This window comes from Amborella trichopoda, chromosome 8 (assembly GCF_054954075.1).
Source record: "Amborella trichopoda isolate Santa Cruz 75 chromosome 8, AtrichopodaSantaCruz75HAP2 v2.0, whole genome shotgun sequence".
Lineage (NCBI taxonomy): Eukaryota > Viridiplantae > Streptophyta > Magnoliopsida > Amborellales > Amborellaceae > Amborella > Amborella trichopoda.
The window spans coordinates 32275501-32293136 of record NC_142343.1 but is presented as its reverse complement, the minus strand read 5'-3'; the positions used below and the strand labels follow the sequence as shown (position 1 = coordinate 32293136).

Below are 17636 nucleotides of genomic sequence, written 5' to 3'. Positions count from 1 at the left end.
ATCTCAACCTTATTTGAGGCAGCAACTCCCATTGGGTCCGGGTCTGGGTAAGTTATCAGAATCGTTCGGTTGTAATCTCTAATTACATCACCCACCCTTGCAATGGGTTTTCTAAGGTACTTTCATCAAAGATTATTTTGGAAGTACCTTTCGATGGTGGCATCCATCTAACAAACCTAATAATTATCGTATGTGACATTTTCACTAATTCAATTAAGTTATGGATGAGGTCTACTCGCGCCACTTCCCAACACTGCTTATTAATAGATACCCAATTAACCATTGTCTCCATGATCCTTCCATTTACCCTGCTCTCTTCCGATATGTTTTCCTGAAGCGGCTTGTATTTCTTTCCTTCCGTACTTTCACAATGTAGCTACCTTTAACACTTTCCACACTATACAAGCAACCATAGTTTTAGAAAATTGAGATGATTTAGCACTTGAGACTTTTTTTTTTTTTTTGGCCTTGGACCCAAATTTTATTTGCAGAAGTGCATTACATGAGCAGGTGATCCACAATATCGTCATCTTCCTTGCAAGACAAACATACATTTAGGGCAATTTTCTTCTCCTCCTAAAGTTATCAACAGTTGGTAATAATTTCGCCTCATCTTGTACAACAAATGTATTGCTTCCCAAATTCTTACATATTTGGGTCCAGTCCCATATCCATATCTGGCTTTAGCCAATAAGGTACTTGTTTCGGATCTAGGTCGGGTTTAACATGATCTAGACTCAATTTCGGACAAATCATACCCACAAAGTATCTCCATATTTCAATGAGAAACTTATTATGACCATTAGGAGGGAAAAGTATTGGTAACACAAACTTTTAATCTTTGTAGGAAATAAAACAACGATAATATCTGAAGTAAAAAGCTTATACAAGGTTACAATCTTATTTCTAGAACTAAGGTTGTAATAATCTACATTGTTTATTTTATGGAAAAAGTTAAGATAGAGCCAAGGCTCTAAACAATCGAATTAGAGTTCACCTCCAAAATTTTACTAGAGGAGGTTGTTTTGATACCTAAATGTCATCAAATTGATCATCTCGATATCAAGATGCATGGACATGAGAAAAAAATGGATTTTAAGTTTTGTAAATAGTGCATTTTGTAATGCATTTTTTTTACCGTCAATTTTCAAGATTTTCAAGTTTTCATAAATCTGCCCAATCTACATTATTTATTCAACTTTAAATTTTATAATTAAATATGAAAATATATTTTAAGGCTATCACAAAGATTTCTCGACACTATTTGAAGGTGCACTGTACTTTGATCGTTTAGAGCCTCGGCTCTATACAAACCGTACCCTTATTTTATTTAGATGGTTTACACTAGATAAAATTTGAAAAAATGTGCTATTTTTTTATATTATTTTAAAAAATATGTCAAACCTATACCGTCCATCTAGCATAGACAATACGAAATATCGCAATAACCTTACTTCAAGAAATAAGGTTGCAACCTTATACAAACCTCACCCTGATGAATAAAACTGAAAATATAGAAAAGAAAATTTGGTTTACTTTAGGTATGACAAGAGGTATGGAGAGAGGAGGTTTGATTTACTTGACTAGGAAAGGTTCCATGAAACTTCTGCGAAACTTGGTCGCAGAGGCATGGAGAGAGGAGGTTTGATTTACTTGACTACAAGAGGGTTCATGAAACTTCTAAGAAACTTTGTCACAGGAAACAACTAAAATACATTTGTAGTATGCTATAGGAAACAACGTATGGGAACAAGAGAAAGAAGAAAGGAAAAGGAGTCTAATCACATTAGAAAAAAAAAGGAAACAAAGTCAAATAACATTAAAAAAAAAAAAAGGCAAAGGATTCTGATTGCTAGTGATGAACAATGTTTCAAAGCCCAGATCAGTGCAGTGGATCGGTGGTCGAGATCGATAATCCAAAACAACTATTAAAAAATAAATAAGATAAAATTAAAATTAAAATAAGTGTTCATGGATGGAGATTTTAGATAAGCTCGAAAAATAAAAATAAAAAATTATGAAAGGGAAGTTTTAGGTGAGTCCCGTTTGAGACCCATACCATCCCAGACCAGTTCAGTTCTATCTGATTCTCAAATGATCGACAATCTAGATCAGGAATCACAGAGTTTTAAGACATTAGCAACGTATAATCCTAACTTACCTCACCTTGAAAATGATGAAAATATTTTGTCCCTAAACGCTAGAACGTATAGAATCCCGTACAAGTAGGTTAAGTTATTTATTCATCAGTACTTTTTAGTTATTAATGAAGAAAAAAATTACTTGTGGCTCCTTCCATTGCAAGGAAATTATGGAAGAAGCATAAGCCATGTAGAGAGAGAGAGACGTGGCAGCATCTAAGATCAATAGTTTCAAGTTATGATAAGTTAAATGAATTTGAAAGAAATGTGATTGGTGGGCACATAAATAGCTAATGATAAAGATAGAACATAGCAATAAAAGGTTTCATGGAGTGACTAGGTGGCCTGAATTTCTCCAAGTCAAACATGTCTCTAAAAGCAAGACCATCTAACCCTTACCAAATTCAAAAAGGAACCATGCACAAACATGCCCCATATTACCCATCCCACCCTATAAACAAAAATGAATATCCAGACGGGGCCACTTGAGCCTTGTAATATATTTGCACCCTCGCACGTGCATCAGGCCATTACCCATATTATATGACTCAAATCATGTGTTGCATTAGATTCTTGTCCATATTTTCCCCTACCATTTACCATCACATAGTATGGGTACATGCACATATTTTTGTGTATGTGGGGAGAGAGAGTATGTGTTTGTGTGTGTGTTTTTTTCAATGAGATTCTTGTCTTCTGTATCATTTATTTTGACGAAACATGACCAGTGGCACTGTTTGATGTAGCGCCAGAACAGAAAGTGAAAACATTTTTGATGCATGTTTTCACCGGAATACAGGTAGCAAATAAACAACACGATATGATTCATCACATTATCGAAATAAGACATCGTCAGACTACACAGATGAGAAGATAGGGGAGGGATACACTTTTGCAGTGGTACTTACCAGGCGAATACAAAGCGAAGAAAGTTCAGTCCGACGAAGGCGACATGTAAATGAGGTGCATATTGTAGAACCTCTTAAATTGGAGTATAGAGTTTGGCATCGCAACAGGACTACAAATTATCTAGTTTATAGCCTTGAGCCTACTTTGGATGGTGTTTGAGATCAATTTAACAGATGGGATTCCTAAGCAAACTCCACTAGTCTAGAGAAAAGATATACTTCCATACTATTTATTTACTATGTGATGGTATAAGGTGCATGGTGTGTGTGCATTGAGGGTGTTAAATAATGGAGGCTAGGGATTGAGGGGAGCGCTCAACAATCACAGGTTATTCAAAGTTCTTGTCTACATTGATAGAATGAGAGAGATTATTTAAAGATGGTGACTGGCCTTAGATTCTTGTCTTCATTTCTCCATACAATTTACTTTCACATGGTATGGATGTACTGTGAGGAGCTATGGATTCATGTCTTCATTCTCCCCTACCATTTACATTCTTAGGTATGGGAGTATAATGTGCATAGAGAGAGAGAGAGAGAGAACCATGCACATAGAGAGAGTATAATATACATGGAGAGAGAGAGAGGAGGCTTGTGGTGGATCACCCAGAGGTCCGCAAAATGGTATTTTCCTTTTTTGAATGTCAAAATATGGTATTCTTCTTTTGTTGTGGTATTCCACTTTATTTTCATATTTGACCTTTTTTTTAAATAAAAAAAAAGGATTGTGTACTATAATATTACATATTGTGGTTATATGGTGATCACAATGGCTTATAATCATCAGATATGAAATTGACAACTTGTTATGCATCACAAAATTTGAAAAAAAGAAATCTTTTAGACTTTAAGCCTCGTAACACCCAAAGGTATCAAAGATAAACGCTTATCGTATAATTTTTCTCTTAAAAATTATCCACTGATAGATTAAATCAACTGAAAAATATAGAGCTTACAAAGTTACTGAAAATATAAATTTGTGGATGTGGTTTACATAACGGCAAGCCTTATGAAAAAGTAAAGCTCCACCTCGAGACCTGCTGAAAATACAATTCTAATGCCAATAAACTTGATGAGGGCCTAAAAAACTAGTTTCGACCTTGATTATAAAATTTGAAGCTCCAAAATAGTGTAGATAGTCTAGTAGTTATCTTAAGATGCAACATTTTTAAAGTTTGAATTTTTTTTATTTTTGATAAATCTATCATTATTGAGATCGAGATGATCAATTTGAAGGTTTTCAACACATTAACTGCAATATACAATGACATGCGGCTTTATTTTTTTTTTCATGAGGTTTAAGGTTTATGCTAACCTTTTCTAATTGCAATCTTTTTCTCCTTATATTTCTAGAAAATTCGAGAATCTTAAACTTATCATAAAAAGATAGCTCATGTAGAAATACCAAGAGTGGGATATCTCAAAGTCTTAATTTTAAATCAGCGGATGGAAGAGTATCATCCCACATTACTGCGGTGCAGTTGCATGCTTCCCAACTGTTGGATTGAAAGAAAGGACGATCTCTGCCGTCCATTGAACATGGTGAGATGGCGCCCATCTCTTCCAGTGATGTTTCCAAACTAGCGTGCAAAATCACAACTATGGGATGGGACTCGGGCCATGCCAAGCCCACTAACTCAGGCTGAGTTGGAGTTACTTGGCCTGACCGCTGAGCCAAAAAGGGTTAAAAAAAAGAAAGGATGAAGTTTCTATGAGGCCGAGGCTTTTTGAAAACAAAATCCCTCAAATTTTTGTCTGGAAAGCATTTTTTACAGCAAAAATCTCAAAAATCTCAATGATGGTTCTAAAATCAATTTCCAATACCAATGACAAAATTTGAAACTCGATAAATGGCACAAACTTTGTGGATCCATGAACACTTATTTTTAGGTCAAAGTAGACGGTCTAGATAATTTGTTGCAATCTATACTATTTTCAGAGCACTAACACCTTTTTTTTTTTTCACAAACATAATATTGACGTAAAAGTTTTTCAATACTTGAAATATCAATGACTTATGAGGTGAGGCTTTTCTTACTCTGATCGCGTTGCAGCCCTATCAAACCACTTTTCAATAAGAAATACAAAACAAATCAAAAAAAATAGGACCAATATAGTTACAGTAAAATCAAACAAAACAGATCTAAATGAGGTTAAAAAAGTGGGACGGTATACAATGAGACCATTTACCTTTAATACAAAGAGGTCACAATTACTTACAATCAGATGTGAAGTCTGATAGCTTGGGTGTACCACAAAGTTCGAGAAAGTTTATTTTGAACTTTGACCTTATTCAATGAAATAAATGCAGCCACTCAATTTCACATACAATGATTAAATATTAATTGTGTCTTCCCTGTGCTAAAAGTAAATAGTCGCATTATATAATTTCATTAAAAAAATTAGTAAAAATAGATTTTGAAAAAAATATTTGTGATGGGGGTATTTTAAAAATAATCCAAAAAAAAGAGAAAACATAAAAATAAGCATCCGTGACCATATTTTTTAATCTTTGTCAAAATGTTAGAAAGCATGAAAAAACATATTACAAATGAATTTTTTATTTTTTATTTTATATATATATATATATATATATATATATATATATATATATATATATATATATATATATATATATATATATATATATATATATTTTTTTTTTTTTTTTTTTTTTTTTTTTTTTTTTTTCCCTTCAAAGATCCCTATGGAATTCACAATTACTCATACTCACACCCCGGCGAGCCCGAGTAACTCACTGCTCCAGTCCAAGATGCTTTTGGTAATTGGAAAAGGTGGGCTTCTCTTTCTTCTCTGTGAGAATTATAGATAGGGCTATCAATGATCTAGGCCGAGCCTGATTTCGGGCCTGTTCCGGTCTCGGACCGGGCTAAACCACCAACCCAAGGACTTCTTAACGGGCCGGGCCGGGCCGGGCTGGCTAGACCAGCCAAAACATATTGCAATCAAGTGCAAATAAAAGCCCAGCTTGGCCCATTTAGAATTTTTATTTTTAAAATCTTCATTCTTCAAACTTTATTTTTTTTGAAGTAAGCCAAAAAAATAAAATAAATACATGTTAAAATATTTTTTTAGAAAATATAAAACTCATTCTTTATATCTAGAAACCCAATCTGTCTTTTTCTCTTTAAAAACTCATTTTCTCTCTAGAAATCCAACCTCTCGTTCTCTCTCTCGAAAAACCTACTTTCTCTAGAAACATAACCTCTCTCTCTAAAAACTCATGCTCTCTATATCTCTATCTAAAAACTCATTCTCTCTCTTTAGAAATTCAATCTCTCTCTTTAAACACCTATTCTTTCTATCTTTAGAAATCCAATCTCTCTTGCTCTCTCTAAAATCTGTTCCTCTCTCTAAAAGCTTATTTTTTTTCTAAAAACTCAATCTCTTTTTCTCTCTCTAAAAGCTCATTATTTATCGCTTTATAAACCTAAGAGAAAATATCTTCATACCTCTCATGTTTTAGTTTTATATCTTAATAGACATAAGGTTTCAAAACATATTTTGAATCATAAAAATTTTAAGTTTTATATCTTTTAATCTCTTAAGCTAATTTATTTCTTTTATATCCTTTCTTTTTTGCCTCAAACAAATATCAGAAAGACGTATCTTTTATAAACACCATAATTTCTCTCTCTTCACTTAATTTTCCCCTAAATCTCTCTACTTATTTTCCTATTTTCTCTCCTCTTGTATCTCTCACTCTCTCTCTCCCCTCCTCTTCACTTAATTTTCCCCTAAATCTCTCTCTACTTATTTTCTTATTCTCTCTCCTCCTGTGTCTCTCACTCTCTGTCTCCCCTCCTCGTTAGAGAGAAAGAGGGTGAATGTTAGAGAGAGAAATTTGGAGGAATATCTCATTAAAGAGATAATGGTTTAGAATGAGTATGTTTTTTTTATATTTGTTAGAGCTAAAAAAAAATAGTTAAAAGTGGATAAGTTAGTCAGGTGTTAGGAGATATATTTTGAATTTTAGGGTTTATTGAGATATGAAAACTAAACCTCATTCTCTCTATCTAAAAATCCAATATTTTTTATCTCTCTAAAAACTCATGCTTTATCTCTAGAAACTCAATCTCTCTTTCTAGAACCCAATATCTCTTTCGTCTCTCCAAAAACTTATTCTCACTCTAGAAACCTAATATCTCTCTTTAAAACCTTTTCTCTCTCTAGAAACCAAATCTATCTTTCTCTCTCTAAAAACTCATTCTCCCTCTCTCTAGAAACACAATCTATTATTCTCTAAAAACTCAATCTCTCTTACTATTTCTAAAAAGTTATTCTCTCTCTAGAAACTCAATCTCTCTCTTTAAAAACTCGTGCTCTCTCTATAAACCCAATCTCTCTTTCTCCCTCTAAAAACCCCCTCTCTCTAGAAAACCGATCTCTTTCTCTCTCTAAAAACTGAATCTCTCTCTAAAACCCATTATGTCTCTCTCTAGAAACTCAATCTCTCTTTCTCTCTCTAAAAAATATTTTAGCATGTACTTTTTTTTTTTTTTTGCTTACTATCAATAAAAGTTTTAAGAGTGAAATAAAAAATAAAAAATAAAAAAAAAGAGGCTTCTTAATGGGCTGGCCGGGCCGGTGCAAGCTAATAGAGCTTTAACGGGCCGGTCCGAGCTTTTCAATGAAATTACCGGGCCCTGCCCGTTGGCAGCCCTAATTATAGACGTGGCCTCATCAGTTTCTTTCTTTAAGGACTCCTTCAGGGCCGCCACTTAATATTTCAGTTATTAGGAGGTAAAGTTAGGCATCCACAATGGAAATGACTCTCTCTCTCTCTTGTATTTTCTAGTTAATTAATTCTCATCCAGCATTTTGGGTTGAGAATGACCTAATATTGTTAGGCCCTTTTATGGGATGGTTAATTGAATGTGGTAATTATCTTCTTGGATAATATGAAAAACTCACGATTCACGATTCACTTTCTTTTTCCAGCTATTTGAACATTTCACTTAAGATTGAAGTTTATTTTTATGTTCTTTTTTTATTTAATAGAATTTTCTGCTTATCAATTTCACCATTGTGAAGTCTATATGTGATTCTAAGTGGGCTTGTAATAAGGAAATGTCCATGCCATACGTGAGAGGTCACAAACGTCACACGAGCAAGGATGTGTTTGATACCAGGACATTTTAGATCTTGGAATTGGAAGTTTCAGTTTCCTAGTACAAGAAACCACTTTAGGAAGTTTTGGACTACAAAAAATTAAGAACCTGCAGCTTCCAGCCCTTATAGAAGTTTGTTTATCCACCTTTTTAAGTTCCTTTCTCGCATTTTTTGTTTTCCTTCTAGACAAATCGGGCTATCTCCTTTCATTTTCAAATTATTTTTCTAACCAATCTCTCTCTAATCATACACTTTCTCCGACTCTATCTCTCTCTAATAATACACTTTCTCCGACTCTTACTCTGTAACCTCTTTCTCTATTACGGACTCCTCTTTAACTAAGTCTTCTCTCTCTAACCATGCTTTTTTCTCCATCTTCTCTCTCAAGCCATGTGTTTTTTCTCTATTTTCCATCTCTAATATTTAAGAACTCCTAAATTTTCAAACTAGTAGTCCAAAACTTCTATGTATTAGTAGTTCCAACGTTTTGAGAACTAGAACTTTAATGTTCCATAGAATCCCAGCTTCATCGTTTTGAGAACTAGAACTTTAATGTTCCAAAGAATCCCAGCTTCATCGTTTTGAGAACTAGAACTATAATGTTCCAAAGAATCCCAGCTTTTGTCAACAAATGTGTCCGACAGAGCAACTTTGCAAGAGAGAGAGAGAGTTATGCAACGAAGAGTAGTTGCATGGAGAACCCATGGCCCCTAAATTAACATTATTATAGAGATCTTTTAATTTTTGTATTTTAAATTCAGCAATTTTTTTGGACTTTTTTCCCATGATTTTACCACTTTAGAATGAAGTTTCAAACGTTTCTTTTTCTGCGACTTTGGACCTTCAAAGTCAAGTTTTCTTGATATCAAATCTCGAAAGTTTAACACCTCGATGACAAAACTGGATTTCAGACCTTGAAGGTTTAAAATCAACACTTGATATATGTTGATTCCAAATCTTCAACTTGTCCTAGCTTTAAATCTTGAAGGTCGGATCTCTTAGACTTTTTAGGTTCGGGCTTGCAAAACTCGAAACCAAAATTTTCTTATCACTTTTTGCCTTGAGGGTCCGTTATTTGGGAAAACAATAAAAATATAAACAAAGATAAAAAAAAAAAAAGGGTGAAAAAAATTACCTAATAACAAACATTAAGCATATATGATTAACGTGAGAGATTATAGTACTACAAGGAAAGAAAAGAATGAAAATAGTTTGATAGGGTTGCAGCCCTATCAGAATAAGTAATGCCTCAATAATTCATCCAAAACTGCAATTCAATCATTGAAAAATCTTTATATTGGTCATTAACTGCAATTCAATCATTGAAAAATCTTTATATTGGTCATTTATGCTTGAATATTATGGTTGTAAACAAAAATTAGTATTTCAAGTTTTAAAAATAGTGTATATTGTGTTTATGTAAATGTTTTAAAAAAAAAAAAAAAATGTATACTATAACTATTATTTAGACTTTTTATTTAGCATAAAAATAAGTATTTATATAACCGTAAAATTTGTATAATTTTTTAATTTTAAATTTTACTGCCATGTTAGAAGTTGATTTTAGAGCCGTGGATATTTCCATTTTCGAAAGTGCTTTGGAGGATTTGTGGTGGGGCTTTATTTTGTTTTCATGAAGCTTAAGCCTTATAGAAAAAGAAATTCAAAAACATTTGATTAAAGACAGCTGCATTAAAGTGTTGGTGGTGGTATTTCTGGCAATGCCATCAAGGTCCAGCTCCAAAACCCCGAGACTTGGGGAAAGGGATTGGAGGGGGAGAGAGGTAAATGAGGCAAAGTTAGAGAGAGAGAGAATGATTTCTTCAGTCTAAAGAGGTGGGTTTGTTCTCCTCTCTCTCTTCAGTCTAAAGGGGTGCGTTTGTTCTCCCTCTCTTTCATGGTGGGTTCTCTCTATTATAAAGAGGTGGGTTTGTTCTCCCTCTCTCTCTCTCTCATGGTCAAAACAGCAAACCCATGAACCCGGTATCCCAAAAGAAGCATCCAAAAGGAACCCATATTTTTCTCTCTTTACTTCCCTCTCTCATTCATCCTGTGTTCACCACCCTTTAACCAGATCCCCTCTCTGACACCCATTTGAAGATCTGCCCTCAAAAAGCCCAATCCTTCTGTGCTCCTTAATCACATGGCCTGTCACTAGCTGGCTTTCAAGTCCAAGGTATGCATTATCAGATCTCCTGAACAAACTCCCCCAATTCCCGAACTTGAACCAAAAACAAGGGATTTTTCCCTCTGATTCCTCTGTCCTCTTATCTCTATCAGCCCATACGCTGCCCTTACTCCTCAAAGATTCTCAAAGATTTCACCAAACAAACACCCCCTGTATATATATTCTGTTTTGTATTGATTTATTTGTTCTATCAAACAAGAGGTCGAGGCCTTTCAGAGACTGGCTCTTTTCCTGAATTGAGTTTTGGAAATCTTTCTTTTCATTCAATAATTACAGAGAATGGCCTAAAGATCACTCCTTTTTAGGCATATCTCTTTGTTGGGTTCTCTGATTTTTCAAAGAAGAGAGTTGGGTTTCAGAGATTGGGTCGATTTTGAATTCGGTTTTGGGCAAACCCATTGGTTGGGTGCTTACAAATGAGAAATGGTATGTGGGTTTTGGGAGATTCAGGGATCGAAACAGAGGAATTTTGTCAGGGACGATGAAGATGGTTGGCTCGTGCTGGAAACCTGCAGTTGTAGAGAGATTTGTGCGCAATTCTAATGTGGATGGAGCCTCAGGTAGATTGGAGGGGCTCTTATGGTACAAAGATTTGGGCCAACATGTTAATGGGGAGTTCTCCATGGCAGTTGTTCAGGCCAATAGCTTATTAGAAGACCAGAGCCAGGTTGAATCAGGGCCTCTGAGCCTGTCAGAATTAGGTCCTCATGGGACTTTTGTGGGAGTTTATGATGGACATGGAGGACCTGAGACTTCCCGGTTCATCAACGATAACCTCTTCCAAAATCTCAAGAGTACGTGTACCCCCTCCCCGCCCCCTGCACACACACACACACACTTTCACTGCCAATTGTTTGGTTTACTTGTTTCGATGAATTTATGGCAAAACTTTTCTTTCTTTCTTTTTATTGTGTGTGTGTGTGTGGGTGTGGGTGTGGGTGTGGGTGTGGTTGTGGGTGTGTGTTTGTCTCCACAACTTAACTGCAAATTGTTTGGTCTTTGGTTTTTAGGTGTTTTTGCATTTTGTTGGAAACTGTGTGGTTGTGGAAACTATTAATGTGCTTACCTTCTCTGGATTTCATTCACCTTTGTGGAATTATTCTGTTTAGACTTCTGTGAGGCTGATATGGAATACATTTGCAGAGTGGAAAGGGGTCTTAAAATTTCCATTTTTTTGAAAAAGAAAAGTGATATCAGCACTGTAGCTCAACTGCTAGCTCCTTGGTTTTTATTAAAGAGATACCAGGGTTAAAGGCTCTCCCAATTGTTAATCTTCTTGCTCACCAAATGATTACAATAATATGAGAGGACCACCGATTTCTCCACTTCCTTGATCATATTACAATGTACTGTGTTAATCTGGAAGCTACCTAGTGAGACATTGAGCTCTGGAGCCTCTTATCTGTGATTTCTTAACTAAACTGAGTTACTTTTCTTTCCGTCAGTTTCTATGCTCTTCATTATTTTAAGGTAGAAATATTGGATTTATGTGTTGAGGACATCTGGAGATTTAGCAACGTTTTTTTCTTTATGAGTAGGACTCATACCTGAACCTGAAAGGCCCTTTCTTTGTGACAGAATTTACATCAGAGCAGCAGGCCATGTCAACCAATGTTATACACAAAGCATTCTTGGCCACAGAAGAGGCATTTCTCTCTCTAGTTAAAAAACAGTGGCTCACTAAGCCTCAACTTGCAGCAGTTGGATCCTGCTGTTTAGTTGGTATCGTTTGTGGTGGCACTCTGTACATCGCGAATCTTGGGGATTCGCGTGCTGTTCTTGCAAGATCGATAAAAGCTACAAGAGAAGTAGCTGCTATCCAATTGTCTTCAGAGCACAATGCTAGTATTGAATCTGTGAGACAAGAATTGCGTTCCCTGCACCCAGATGACTCACGAATTGTGGTTTTAAAGCACAAGGTCTGGCGGGTGAAGGGCCTAATACAGGTATCTCTCTTCCTTCTATACATGTATGCGTCAATTTAATTTTCTTTAGATTTCTTGATTCTGACCTCTTGAATTTTTTAAGAAAAATTTAAGAATCCTATTTTGGAAATCGTCATGCCTGGACTCTAACCCTTATTTTATCTACTTGTCCTTAAGATTAACTTCATAATTTTGCAGGTATAGTTAATTTGTTTAGGAATTCTAAGTTTGTTATTGTATGTCATGGACGCATTTGCAGTGGAAAGTATGCCAAAACCATTACCATGGTTGAGTAATTTCAGGATTTCTTGGTGCTGGGCTGCTTTCTTGATTTAGAATGCTATCATTGTTGTTGATAAACTAGGAAAGAGCTCAAATTATAAAGATCATCTCATTCATGGCAGCAAGTGAGTTTATATAGAAAGCGGAAAAAAAATGAAATTTACGAGAAAAACTGGAAATATTTGCGGTGTTACGGGATGCTTCATATTTTCCCCAAATTTATGCGGAGGTCCTACTTGTCACATTTTTTTTTCTAATAAAATGTTCCGATGTTGAAAGCATTACATAGATTTTTGTTTTATTTTTTATTTTTTTGAACTGTATGGCTGTCCGACAGTGTGGAGGTCACTTTGGAGTTGTTCCGATGTCTCAAACATCATACTGCCCTAAAGTTCTACCATTAGATGTCCCAAACATCAGACATCCCCATTGTAGGCCTCTTCCCCTATTTTAGGTCAGTCCTATGTTTCGAACATCAAAGAGGAACATTGTTATTGTTTGTTAAAGTAGTCAGTCCAATGTTTCGGACCAGCATTTTCCTTGGGTTTACATACAGTCTGATGTTTCAAACGTTTTTTGTACAAGGGGGGTTTATGTGCATGGCCATGGATGGATGGATGGATGGATGAGAGTGGCAAGCATGCGCACATCATACATGATGATGTCACCCAATGCTTACCCTTGTTCTTTTACTTGGGTTCCTCCCACTCTCTCTTTCTCAATCCATGAGACGGACTCTCTCAAAAAAGTAGGAAAAGCTGGTGTGATGTTGGAACATCTTACCAACTACTTCAACAAAAAAACAGGCCATCCGATGTTTCTAACATCAGATAACAACTAAACATAATAATTTTAACAATGTTCGGATCCAATGTTTCAAACATCAGTCACCTTTATTTTGATGTAGTGTTCACCCTGATAGAATGTTTGTCAATATGAATCATAACCTGGCTATTGTGTTCCTTTCCATATTGTCCTGGCATGATGTTGTATTTATTATTCAAATTCCCATGGTTTGCAATTAGTTTTAACTGATTCTTTGGGAGCAGAGCTCGTCACCTGCATTCAGCGTATGCACCAACTTAGGAAATGCAGTTCCTTTTGGAATTATTCATCTTAGAAATCATCCATACCTGGGTGAACGATCCATTGTCAAGTTCTCAACATAGATTGCCCCAGCTAATTTTGGTTGGCATATGAATCCAATATTTGGATTGGAATTCATGAAATAGTGATGGAAAACTTATCTTAGAACCATGTTTATTATGATGAGTGAAAGTGTATTCGTTTAGAAATTTTCAAGTAATTAATGAGCGAACATGCTGATAGGATGCAATTAATATCCAGTAACTAAGTATTTCCTGAATTAATCGTGCTCTTGCTCAATCTCCTTAGTTAATTAGGTCCCTTCAATGCTTCTCTCTATGACAAAATCAATAATCATTGTCACATGACAAAACAGAAGAAAAAGAAAAAGAAATAAAAATACCTATTGTTTTTTAAGCATTGCATTTCCACATGCACTTTTCATCCTTCCATTATCCTTTATTCTTTCCTCTCTCAGAACCTTTTCCTGCCTGCCTTTTATATGAAATATTAAATAATATCATGGATAACAATGAGTTTCTTGCATGTTAATTTAATGTTCAATTAACTTTTTGTGTTTTATGATGATGTTTTCACCTGATCACAATTCATTCTTCCGTTTTGATTTCCTTGAAAAATGGTTTGTATCCAAAGCACATATATTCATGGCCATTTTGGAAACTGGTGCAATGTTTGCTATGTTTATGCATAGCAGTCAACAGGCAAACGCTTTTCTCCTAAAATCCCCTTTGTCAACCCCTTTGTCACCTTCAAAATTGCTACCAAACTGTGAGTTAGATAAAAATGTTATATTCCCAACTTCGTGTGATGCATTTTGACGGCATGAGTGATGTTTCAACAGACTTGCGTGACAATCTGCAAAGCCTTGAGTTTGTGCAATTGAGTTTTCAGTGCCCTGCCCCAAAAATTTACTGTTTTACCATGGGGTGTGTCAATTTATGTAGTTCAATAAATCTTGCTACCGCTTCCTTTGCTGATATAAAGCTATATTCCTGCACATGCAAGCAATTAATTTGGACAAACGGAGGAGTTATTGATCAGTGAAATTTGACTGAATTTTTTTGGACTTAGACAACACGAAAATATGGTTGTTGTCATCACAAATATGTAATGTGTGTTTTAATAAAAAGACAATTGATTTCTGCTTTTGGTGAGCATGGTTAACTTCTTTAGTGACCTTCCTTATTTGGATGGCAAAATGTGGATAGAAACATATGCATTCAAGGCATATCGCTCCTTATGTCATTCATTACAAAATTGTTTCTTAATCACTCTTATAATGCAGGTCTCCAGATCCATAGGGGATGTGTATCTTAAAAAAGCCGAATTCAATCGAGAACCTCTGTATCCAAAGTTCCGACTATCAGAACCGATTCGAAGACCCATACTTAGCGCAGAGCCTTCAATAACAACACATACAATTAGCGCACTTGATCAGTTTGTTATATTTGCATCAGATGGACTATGGGAGCACCTTAGCAATCAGGAAGCGGTTGACATAGTCCACAACCATTCGCGAAGTGTAATGTCTCTCTCCCTTGTCACTGTTTCTTTTTTTTATAAGAAAATATGTTATATTCTAAGACACCGTACTCCATAAGGGTCCTCAGTGGAGGAATAGTAGTTCTATTATGTCTGAGTCTTGTCTAATTGCTGTCGGGCAGCCTCCATGTCGCTTATGTTTTTAGTCTATTTTCTCTTTCCATCGATTTAAATTACGCTCACAAAGGAAAACTGAACATCCGTACCATCTGATCAAACCCTCTTTCTTGCATGGATATTTCCATGCCAAGTTTCAGACAAAAAAAAAAAAGAGAGATCTCCATGCCAGTTGACTAGTGGCATTCAAACATTATTAGTATGTGTTACTCAAAATAATTGTCATCAACTTGTCGACTTATCAAAGAAAATAATTGGTATTGTGACCCTAATCTCACTATTTATTTTTGTGCAGGGAAGTGCAAGAAGACTTGTCAAAGCTGCACTCAGAGAAGCAGCTAAGAAGAGAGAGATGAGGTATTCAGACCTCAAGAAGATTGATCGTGGGGTACGCAGGCATTTCCATGACGATATCACAGTTGTAGTTTTGTTTCTGGACCCCTATCTTGTTAGCCAAAGCTCCATTAGGGGTCCAAAGTCCTCTTTAAGAGGTGGTGGTGGGGTCTCCATACCAACCGATTCCCTCTCCTCTGATGCTACATAGTATTGGAAGTTTTTTGATATCATTATTCGCCATGTATCAAAGAAATTATTATTAGTATGTACACTACTAACATGGTTCTTCTTTCCATCAGAAAGTTGAGCGGGTTGAAGAATAAGAGTTGCTCAGCTTTCTGCCATGGAAATTTCGTTTTTGTAAATTGTATGCAATGCAGCCCATTTTGCCTCCAAAAAACTTGGGTCAATTGCAGCTCCATTCTAATGGCCTCAGGAGTGATAGCAACAATGTGTATGCTGCTCTTTCATTCAAAGATCCTTGCTTTAAGGGTTCTCTTTTGCCAATCATGGATGTGTTTGCCTTTCTTTGAGATTTGGTTGTTCAGGATTTCCCAATCATGGATATGTTCGACTTTTTTGGGGATTTGGTTGTTCAGGATTTCCCAATTGACTTTAGGAACCTTAGATTTCCTATTTGACTTTGGGCCAATTTTCACCGCTCAATTTTCATTTGGACCAAGTTCACAGTTTTCCCGCTGCTACCGCCGCCTCATCCCAATGTTAAAAAATCGAACCGGCCTTGGGAACCGGCCAAGAGCTAGGTCCGAGTGACTAGTAAATCAGCCCGTTAAATCGGCCTAACTGCACAAGTAGTCCAAATAAGTGTTAAAAAAATGAAAAAAAAATTTTAAAAAATATGAAAAATATATTTTAAGTATGATTAAATAAAAAATTTATCTATAAAAAGACCATTCATCTTTTGTACATGACGGTCACAATCATTTCTACTTGTTAGATATCAAATTGAATAGCTTGAAGTGAGATACAAAATCCAAGAGTTGTTTTTTGAAACTTTGTGTCTATTCAAAGTTTTGTAACCATCCATTTTAAAATTTAAGATATAAGAATGATTGTGATATCTTTTATACAAAAGATAAAAAGTCTCGTAAACAATCATATTTGAATGAAATTGAAAAAATAGTGAAAAAAATAAATTTTAAAAAAATCAATGTGCCTAGAGATATTTCTGAAATTTCTTAAAAAAGATGAAAAAATGTAAAAATAAATATTCATAATCAAAAATACTTTTTTTTCAATATTTTTCAAAATAATAAAAAATATTCAAAAACACGTTACAAACAAATCCTTTATTTTTTGAGGTTTTATATCTTTTATATATATATTTTTAAATACCCTGCCAGAGCACCGAAAGTGGCCTAAACTAGTTGGGCTGGTGTTGGTTCCGATTTGACTGGCCGGTTTCGAATTAGACCTGTCAAGTTTGCGAACATTGCTACCACCACTAAATCAAAACCCACTCCACCACCACCACCATAGCACTACAACCACCATGCAGCCACCACTACCGCAACCCCTGCTTTGCCACCAACACTAGCAATTCTGCAACCCTAGCCACCTACTCTTTGCTGGCACACAGGCAATACCATCCACTCCACCGCCAAGCTGCCTCCGCCACTACCATTACCATTACACTGCCACCCCCATCATCACTAAGAACAATAAGAAATCGCAATTCAGATCAAAACATTTACATCCCTTGAAACAGCAAACAGTAATTCACAACATTGCAATTCCTTCGATCACAAATAAAGACTGAAAGATATCCCTCGAGTAACTGCATATCCAAAAAGACAGCTGCTTTCTTCAAATGAACAGACATTTCGGGTTGTTTAATTCATTTACTTGCTTAATTATTGAATTATGCGCACCATTTTTCCTTTTAGGTAGGTTAGTTGCAATTTAGACTGGTGTGCTGTGTTTCCACGCTCCAACC

The 17636-nt window shown here is 35.5% G+C and overlaps 1 protein-coding gene across 1 annotated transcript; it reads left to right on the top strand.

Moving 5' to 3' along the window:
* Positions 1 to 10136: 10136 nt before the first annotated feature.
* LOC18423583 (putative protein phosphatase 2C 46) lies at positions 10137 to 16186 on the top strand. Its single transcript, XM_006828184.4, has 4 exons — positions 10137 to 11164; positions 11949 to 12316; positions 14970 to 15206; positions 15639 to 16186. Exons 1-4 carry the CDS (start codon positions 10852 to 10854, stop codon positions 15885 to 15887), a joined length of 1167 nt encoding a protein of 388 aa, XP_006828247.1. The 5' UTR covers positions 10137 to 10851; the 3' UTR covers positions 15888 to 16186.
* Positions 16187 to 17636: the final 1450 nt, after the last annotated feature.